We start from the raw sequence: 9,401 nt of genomic DNA, 5'->3' as shown, positions 1-9,401 counted from the left end.
CAACAGAGAAGCAACATCAATAGATTCTTATAAAATTATTCTGATCTACAAAATGCATGGATAAAGGGCGTATTACGTCATCACTCATCACGTGAGGCTAGCGTGAACACGGTTGGGCTCCTGCCGATGCTCCGCTCGTGGTCTTCGTACATCCTCTGGTTGCACTGTGCCAATCTAGAACTCATTTTAATGCAGTTTATTGATCTATCACTTTACAGAGAACACATCAAAAGGAAATGTGCCTGTTCTGGGGCCAAAAACTCACTATATACGTCAGGCTAACATCTCTCATTAAAGTGTACTTGTTATATACAGTGTAAACATTTACTTTATAGATAACCACATCTTATGTATTTTTTTTTGTTATGTCGAGACACATTGTTTTAGAGTTAAATGCTGATATCCTTTACTATTATCTGGATATGGAATGTCTATGACAGTCGCCGGTAATTGCGTTTCCTTATCGGGCGGTCATCCTCAGAGCGGCTAATGGAGAGAAAAGGTGAGAGAGAGAGAGAGGGAGGGAGAGAGAAATAATAGAACATGCATTAGTAATTAATGAGCAGTGATTTGTTGCATAGACAATACTAGCAACTGCTGAGAAAATGGAAAGAGGGAGGGAAGTGAGTGAGAGAGAGAGAGAGAGAGAGAGAGAGAGAGAGGACAAGAGAGAGAGAGAGAGGATGAGAGAGAGAGAGAGAGAGAGAGGAAGAGAGAGAGAGAGAGAGAGGATGAGAGAGAGAGCGAGAGAGAGGAAGAGAGAGAGAGGATGAGAGAGAGAGAGAGAGGAAGAGAGAGAGAGGAAGAGAAAGAGAGAGAGGAAGAGAGAGAGAGAGGACGAGAGAGAGAGAGGAAGAGAGAGAGAGAGAGAGAGAGAGAGAGAGAGAGAGAGAGAGAGAAAGGGAGAGAGCGTAGGTACCTGAAAGACTGAAAGGGTTCACCTTAAATACATGCAGATATCAGCTAAATACTGCACAATACTTTTACACACTTTATTACAAATAATTGATGGTTCTTTGTGAATGAGATGCCAACACTCAAATAAAGGGTTCTTTGGCTGCATAGGAACCACTTTTGGCTCGCTTCAGAACCTTCAAATGGATGGTTCTTTGTGAATGAGATGCCAACACTCAAATAAAGGGTTCTTTGGCTGCTTAAGAACCACTGTTGGCTGCTTAAAGAACCTTTAAATGGATGGTTCTTTGTGAATGAGATGCCAACACTCAAATAAAGGGTTCTTTGGCTGCATAGGAACCACTGTTGGCTCCGTACAGAACCTTTGAATGGATGGTTCTTTGACAATAAGAAGCCAACACTCAAATAAAGGGTCTTTTGCTGCAAAGGAACCACTTTTGGCTCCCTACAGAACCTTTGAATGGATGGTTCTTTGTAAATGAGATGTCAACACTCACATAAAGGGTTCTTTGACTGCATAGGAACCACTTTTGGTTGCTTAAAGAACCTTTGAATGGATGGTTCTTAGACAATAAGAAGCCAACACTCAAATAAAGGGCCTTTTGCTGCAAAGGAACCACTTTTGGCTCCCTACAGAACCTTTGAATGGATGTTTTTTTGTGAATGAGATGCCAACACTCAAATAAACTGTTCTTTGGCTTCATAGGAACCACTGTTGGCTGCTTTAAGAACCTTTGAATGGATGGTTCTTTGCGAATGAGTTACCAACCATCAAATACAGGGTTCTTTGGCTACATAGGAACCACTGTTGGCTCTGTACAGAACCTTTGAATGGATGGTTCTTTGAGAATGAGATGCCAACACTCAAATAAAGGGTTCTTTGCACAACTATAGAATAAACACTTTCGATTCCCTAAAGAACCTTTTCTAAAGAACGGTTAGTTATTTGTGAACATGATGCTCAACACTTTTAATCAAGGTTCTTTGTGTGATGCCACAGTGGACCCATATTTGGTTTCTTAAATAACTTTGCAAATCAGCCTTCTTTAGAGAACCATTTTTGAAAAATGAAAATGTAAAGGAACTCCACATAATGTAAATGTTCTAGGAAGAACCTTTGCACTCACAAATCTCTCTGTCAGACATGGTTCTGTAGTAAATTAGTTCTCCTATGGCATCATGCAAAGAACCTTTTTAAGAGTGTCAGACAATTCATTTGCCAACAGCCATCTGCTGAAAAGTTCTTTAGGGAACCAAAAGTGGTTCTCTGATGGCACCATTTAAAGAACCTTTTTTAAGAGTGTGGACAACTAATTTGCAAAGAACCATCTGCTGAAAGGTTCTTTAGGGAACCAAAAATGATTCCTAAATGGCCAAAGAACCCTTCATTTTTAAATGTGAAGAACATTAACATCATGTTACATGATCATATATTCTTAGCAAAAAGGGTTCTATGTAGTACTGAAAAGGGGTCCTTTGAACACTTTTTTAAGATTAAGAGACCCTTATTAGTCCCACAACAGGGAAATTTCACCTCCGTGTTTAACCCATCAGTGCAGTGAAACACCAAAGACACACTAGTGAGCACACACACACTTGCCCGGTGCAGTGGGCAGCCCCATCCACAGCACCCAGGGGAACAGTTGGGGGTTAGGTGTCTTGCTCAAGGACACCTCAGTCACGTGCTGTCAGCTCTGGGGATCAAACCAGCAACCTTCCGGTCACAGGACTCATTCCCTAACCTCCAGCGCATGACAGCCCATTACTTTGGGTGCTGTATAGAACTATTTTTAAAAGAACCAAATACAACTGTTCTTTTTTTCACAATAGAAATTAACATGTTGAGCATGCAAAGAACCATTAATGCATTTGACATAGAACCATTGCCTTTACTAAAAAGCAGTGCGGGCTTTTTCAAGAACCTTATATCCATTCCAAGAACCGTTAGGGAACCTTTACTGTTATGTCTGCATTCTCCAGCTTAGGAGACTCACCAGTGGTATATGGTTTAGAATTTCATCTACAGTGAGATCGTCGTAGCTCTCCCGATAAGTGGTCTCCCCTCCGGTGGATTCCTCCTGCTCACTGGGAGGGTCTTCTAGACTGAAAATGTAAGGAAGATAGGAAAGCAGTCACCCAACAGAGCCCAGTTATATGATCACATAAAAACACAATGCACAGAATAATCAATAAGCATATTAATATGGAAGCATGTAGTAGTTACTACTCAGTTCTTTACCAAGTTATATAACATGCTGTATACTAAGCGTACCTTCTCTTTCCTGTTAAGACGGAGTTCAGGTACTTTTTCACAGCCATCTGCTTGCGGAAGCGACTGTAGTTGTCTGTGAATATTGCATCTGAGTGACGCTTCACTGGCGCCTGGTCTTCCATCAGATCATCACTGAAACGAGAATGTTTATATGAACAGAGCTCACTAGAGTGCTGGTGAATTTTTAGGAGTTCAATCAACACCAACGCTTCCATTAAAACCAGCATTTTCTTGTTTGAAAAGATCTGACCACACCAAAGTGACCACACATTTCTGCACATGCTAAATAAAAAAGAATCAAGAAGAGAGAGAAACGTTAAAAATACAGAGTTTGGCAGTGTGTTCTCTTCCTCACGCTTGCTGCATCTGATATTTTGAGGTCCATTACTGATGCACACTGTGATGGCACTGAATATACTCAGTTCCACACAAATGCAACACATCAACACAATCCAAGCCAAACATAAATAAAACGAGGGACAGTAATCGTTCTGATGTAATACAGTTCATCCACGTGGAACCAATGAACACCTCTGAATAAATCAAATTCCGTTTCCTTCTCTTTTACAGCGTGGTTGCTGAGGAAAGAGAATCTTTTTTTCATTTTTTTGTTTTCCCGACATCCACCAGGCTTCTATCACCTTCTCTCACACCCCTCTATTCAAATCATTTCAGTTTCAATCTGTTTCTCTTCTCCAATAAATGCAGCGTTTACAAAGTAAGTTTGTGGGCCTCATAAGAGAGAAAATTTCTGCATAAAATCTGTAAATATTTTGTATATATTCTACTTTTTTATATTGTAACACCCTTATTATTATAACTGTGCTGTGTTGTGTGACTGATACTGGCTGTTAAAGTTCCTGCAGGATCAATAAAGTCAATAAAGATCTATCTATCTGAAAGAAGAGAACTTCTCATCTGCTTTTTGCCCCAAAGCGTCTTAGCACCACTCGCAGAATTGTATAATTACAACATGCACAGAAATCGCATAAAGGTAATTGAGTTATGCCTGACATTTCCATAGACATAGTTTGTTACTGGAGCATGCATTTCGGTTGATGCTGGCAACATTTCAGCTCAATTTATTTGGGTTTCTTTGGAACGGAATTCTCTTTGGATCAAAGGTTCCCAATTAATTGAAATGCGTTTTCATTATTTTTGTCAAACATTTACTTTGCAAACCATTTACTTAAAGAACAGCATAAACAGTCCATTTAATGTGGACAAATCTTCAGTTTTTAAAATCAAACTCAACCCCGTGGTTAATATTTTAAGTGTACGGCACAAGCGTAAAAGGCCAAAGTGCGTAAAAGTGCAAAAGTGCGTAAAAGCGCGTTAAAGCGCAGAGCGCCCTACCTGACTCTCTTCCCGATCAGCGACTCCAGGTAGCGCCTGGCGGACAGCTGACCCAGCAGTTTACTGTATCCACTGGTGAAGAGACCGTCCGCGTGTCTCGCAGCTCTGCAGAGGAACAGAAACGAGTTTACGAGCCGCAGCCACATCAGTCACTCCCTCATTATGCCGCAGCTCAGGTTTCTCTGCGTGATTTCCACGAGCGAAACAAGCCAACAAACCACAACATCCTTTCCATAATCCACAGTTTAAAAAAAGACATTTTCAGACATGATCAGAACTCTTCCTGACCAGCACAGACGTGTCTTTTCACCGTTTGGATTGGCTTTTGATGCCCTTCCGTTTTGAGGAGAGACTAGTTTAGTGGTTATGAAAACAGATTCATGCTTAAAACATCCATTTAAAGCTGACTTTAAATAGCACTGCTGAAGTGAGAGCCTAGCCTGGTCAGTCCTGAGTGCTGTAAAAAGATCCTTACCTCATTGAGGAGTAGGGTAAACTGAAAGTCCGCGAGTAGAAGATGCTGCAGAGCGCTATGAGGAGAAGCAGCTGAGATCCGTTCCTCTGTAACATCGCTGTAAACCTGCGGAAGAAGAGCTCACTGTAGCCTCCGAACGCGACTGAGCATGAACACTTAGGAATAAAAGTTCCTGCACTCCTGAAAAGACGGTTCTTGGAGGGTTTTTAGTAAAGACAGCGGTTCTATAGAACCATGCTTAAATGGTTCTTTGCATGGTGAGATGGTTCTTCAGATTGTTGGAGAATGTGTACATAGCACCACACAGGTTTCTGCTAGTGTAGTTATAGCTTGTTATACGCCATCAGTTGTTGTAGAACAATATACAACACATTCGCCATCATTTTATCAGGCTCTCTGAGTGTTAATGGTTCTGTACAGAACCACTGTCTTTACTAAAGAAGCCTTTAAAACGTTTTTAAATGCACTGTAGCCTCCAAACGCACTTCTAAACATAGAACCACCAAATACATCTGCTGTTCATGGCTACAGCTCGAGTTTACACTCTTAAAAACATGGTTTTTCAAGGTAAACACAATGGTCCTATAGAATGATGGACACTCAGTAAACCATTTGCATGCTTAAAAGGTTCTTCAAATTGCTGGAGAACGTATATACACCCAAAAGCGCTCTGATGTTGTTGAAGTTTTGCCATCGTAACAACAGCAGAACCATTTCTACATAGAACCGTATACAAGACATTCTCCATCACTCTGAAGAACATTCTCACCACGCAAGTGATTCTTGGAGTATTCATGCTCCTAAATAAGTGGTCTTTACTAAAGAACCCTTGTTCTAAGAGCGCACTGCAGCCTCGCGTCTGAACATGCACGCCTGTGAATAAAAGTTACAGAACGTCCTAGAACCACCTGCTGTTCTCGGCTACAGATTGGGTTTGGAGGAGGCTTCTCGGTTTGGTAGAGGAGGCAGAGGAAGAACGTGCAGAACGTTGTGATGAGCAGTGAGGAGAGTGGACGCTCGGCGAGCTCTTACATGTGCTGGGCTGTGTCCGGAGGTGAGCGCTGACCGCGGTGCTGAAAAGCCAGGCGGAGGTAAAATAGCTCCAAAGTTGAGTGAGGACGCCTCCTCGGCTCTCCGGCTGACGTCTCTCTGACCGGCCGCTCCCCTCGCCCCGTTTTATAGATCTGAATGTTTCCCCTCAAATGGGAACACAATCAGATTTGATCCGGCTTGGTACGTCATGAGAAGAGTCCCGCCGGGACTGGCGCGTTCGTCATCGGGTCGCTGGAGCGCGCACAGTCCCGCGCCACGCTCAAATTAAGTTTGCGCCTTTTTGCACGCGGTGACGTTTTTCTTTGTCTCGCTCGTTTTCGGGGTGATTGGTTTATGGAGTCTCGATTCCACGGTCAGTGGGACTGATTTGAGAGGGACAGGGCTTGACCGGTGGGCTGATTACGAGCTGGAGATGATTTGTTTATTTGTTTATTTGTTTGTTTGGACACTGAATCTGCTTTTCTCATTGCTCTTTTTTGGCCAGGATCACTGAATGAATCAGCCTAATCTCGAGTGGTTTGAACAAATACACAGGCCTGCTCTTAAAAAAAACGATGGTTCTCCTAGGGTTCTTTAGGGGTGCTCTAATCTGTGCTTTTTCAAAAAGGTTCTATATAGAACTGTACACAATTACGCCAAAAATATTCTTAGAGGGAACAGAACTCATTAGGGTTTACAGTGCTAAGTTCTAGAGACATTATATTTTTCAAAAGTATTTGGTTGTCTGGCTTCACACGCAATATGATGTCAGCCCACCCTTTGCAGCTATAACAGCTTCAACTCTTCTGGGAAGGCTTTCCACAAGGGTTAGGAGTGTGTTTATGGACATTTTTTGACCGTTCTTCCAGAAGCACAATTGTGAGGTCAGACACTGATGTTGGATGAGAAGGCCTGGCTCACAGTCTCCACTCTAATTCATCCCAAAGGTATTCTATCGGGTTGAGGTCAGGACTCTGTGCAGGCCCAACTTTTTTGGAACGTGTTGTTGGCATCAAAATCAAAATGGGCAAATATTTTTCAATAAACAACTAAATTTCTCCGTTTACATGATTTGCACATCACTGCATCCTATTTTTATTCATTCTGCACAGCATCCCAACTTTTTTGGAAATGGGGTTGTAAATAAGACTACCATAGAACATTGTGTCAGTCATCAGGAACCATCATGATACCTATTAATAGTTGGTTTGTCCTGCTTTGCTGCAGTAACAGCCTGTACTCTTCTGGGAAGACTTTACACTACATGTTGAACATTGCTGTGAGGATTTGATTGAGCTTTAGTGAGGTCAGGTACTGAAGTTGGATGATCAGTTCTGGATCACAAACTCATCCCAAAGGTGTAGGATGGAGCTCCATCACTCCACAGAACACAGTTCCACTGCCCCACAGCTCAATGCTGGGGGGATTTGTTCCCATCTAGCCCACACCTAACATTGACCTAAGGCTCATGTGATTCCAAGCTGCTCCAGAGTGTCCCATTCTATTGGTCAGTGCTTTTCTACAGGTTGTGTCAGCAATGGGACCTTAAAATAGCTGAACTTACTCATTAGAAGGGCCGTCTGGACAAGTCATCCACTAAGCACAAGAACTAAATCTAGTCTGAGTTGTGTGAGGGTCCCTCTTTACCTTCATTCCAGCTTCCACTCTTTTCAGGAGCCTCACTTTCAGCTCCTCAAAGAATCTGCAGACACGCCTCCAAAGCTCAATCTTAAAAGCTGGTTGATGATTTTCTAAAGTAATCAAACCCATTCAGTGGTGTTGAGGTCTGGACTGGTCAGTCCATCGTTCAGTTTCTTTGTTTGATGTCTCCATCTCCTTTTCTCAGTGAGGTTCTTCTTGATCAGCTACACATCCTTTCAGACCCAAAGTCTGAAGACACCTTGATTTTCTCCTCTCTCTCAAAGACGAAAGCTTTAAGTGCTGTTTATCTGATGGGGCAATTTAGGGTCTACCAGATCTTCCAGGTGGTTGTTAGGAGCCACATTTTCATGGGCTCACGTTAGAGGATATTGGATCTCATCCTAAAATATCTTCCTAAGTTTGTTCATAAGTGTGTTCTTGATGAAGGCCCTAAGAAAAAGTCTATGTCAGAGTCATGATGTGTTCTTAAAGCACAGAACTGTTCTCACCTCTGTACTCTTGAGCATATGTAGATTCTGTTCTTACCTGAGAACAAACCTCACATAAGAGAACACTGGTGAGTCAGAATCTTTGTCAAAAGTGGGTTTAAAGAAGAAATTTCTTAATAATGGTTGACAAATGAGGTCCATTGTCTTTAGGTATGCTGGTTCTGAATCAGCTGTGTTGCCAGTTGAAGTGTTGTTATTGGTCACTAAGCTGTAGACCAATGATCACCAACCTTGCTTCTGGAGATCTAGTTCCAGCCACAATCTGCGACACCTGCACCAGCTAGATAAGTTCTTCAGACGTTCTTAATTGACCAGATTACATGCATTAGGGTTAGTTAAGGGGAGAGCAGCATGTTAGATGCATGGTTCTATTTAGCACCCAAAAGGGTTCTTCTATTGCTAGGATGTCAAGCTTATAACAATAGAAGAACACTTTTACATGATTAAAGGACTCTTTACATCATGAAAAGGGTCTTCCAGAATGTGCTGTAGATGGTTCTATATAGAACTTTTTGAAAATGGTTCTATTTAGCACCCAAAAGTTTCTTCTATCGCTAGGATATCAAGCTTATAACAATAGAAGAACCCTTTTGCATGATTAAAGGGTTCCTTGCATCATGAAAGGGATCTTCAGAATGTGCTGTACATGGTTCTATATAGAACATTTTTGATAATGGTTCTATTTAGCACCCAAAAGGGTTCTTCTATTGTTATGATATCATAAAACCCTTTTCAAATAGGTTCTATATAGAACTATCCACAGTACATTCAGCATCATTCTGAAGAACCCTTTCAATATGCAATGAACACTTTAATCATACAAAGGGTTCTTTGAGTGTTCATGGTTCTTTATAGGACCTTTTTCTTTGCAAAAAAACTCTTAAAGAACTGTCTTTTTTAGAGTGTAGATCTCCAGCAGATCTTTATTCAACATTTTCAAAAATCATTGTTATTGTTGTGTGCTATCTGGTGTCAACCAAAGACAGGATCCTCTTTTGAGTTATGGTTCCTCTCAAGGCCTCTTGTTTTTAGGGAGCCTTCCTCAGCTTGATCATCTGGAGGCGCTTTCAAAACTGGAGTTCAAAACCTGAAAGCTAGAGAGAAAATGTGGCTCCTAACAACCACCTGGAAAAGCTGGTAGACACCAAAACTGGCCCCATCAGATAAACAGCACTTAAAGCTTTGATCTCCGAGAGAGGAG

The 9,401-nt window shown here is 41.7% G+C and overlaps 1 protein-coding gene across 2 annotated transcripts; it reads right to left on the bottom strand.

Annotated features, from left to right (window-relative positions):
• Window positions 1-335: 335 nt before the first annotated feature.
• On the bottom strand, window positions 336-6,238 carry LOC108430260 (vasoactive intestinal peptide). Of its 2 annotated transcripts, none has more exons than XM_017702632.2 (6): window positions 6,051-6,238; window positions 5,019-5,123; window positions 4,544-4,648; window positions 3,188-3,319; window positions 2,910-3,018; window positions 336-486 (listed from the first exon to the last, which is right to left on the bottom strand). In XM_017702632.2, coding segments are annotated over exons 1-6 (462 nt in total). In that variant the 5' UTR covers window positions 6,053-6,238; the 3' UTR covers window positions 336-477. The 2 variants fall into 2 exon arrangements, with proteins under 2 accessions (XP_017558121.1, XP_017558122.1); XM_017702633.2 differs by having other exon boundaries at window positions 5,927-6,179.
• Window positions 6,239-9,401: the final 3,163 nt, after the last annotated feature.

This window comes from Pygocentrus nattereri, chromosome 5, assembly GCF_015220715.1.
Source record: "Pygocentrus nattereri isolate fPygNat1 chromosome 5, fPygNat1.pri, whole genome shotgun sequence".
NCBI lineage: Eukaryota > Metazoa > Chordata > Actinopteri > Characiformes > Serrasalmidae > Pygocentrus > Pygocentrus nattereri.
This window is presented reverse-complemented; position numbering and strand designations above follow the sequence as displayed.

What these genes read in the sequence shown, in the direction of transcription:
- LOC108430260 (XM_017702632.2), bottom strand. An exon ending in CTGATCGGGAAGAGAGTCAG is followed by an intron (nt 3,320 to 4,543) that starts GTAGGGCGCTCT and finishes TTCTCGTTTCAG; the next exon opens with TGATGATCTGATGGAAGACC. An exon ending in GTCTTAACAGGAAAGAGAAG is followed by an intron (nt 3,019 to 3,187) that starts GTACGCTTAGTA and finishes TTACATTTTCAG; the next exon opens with TCTAGAAGACCCTCCCAGTG.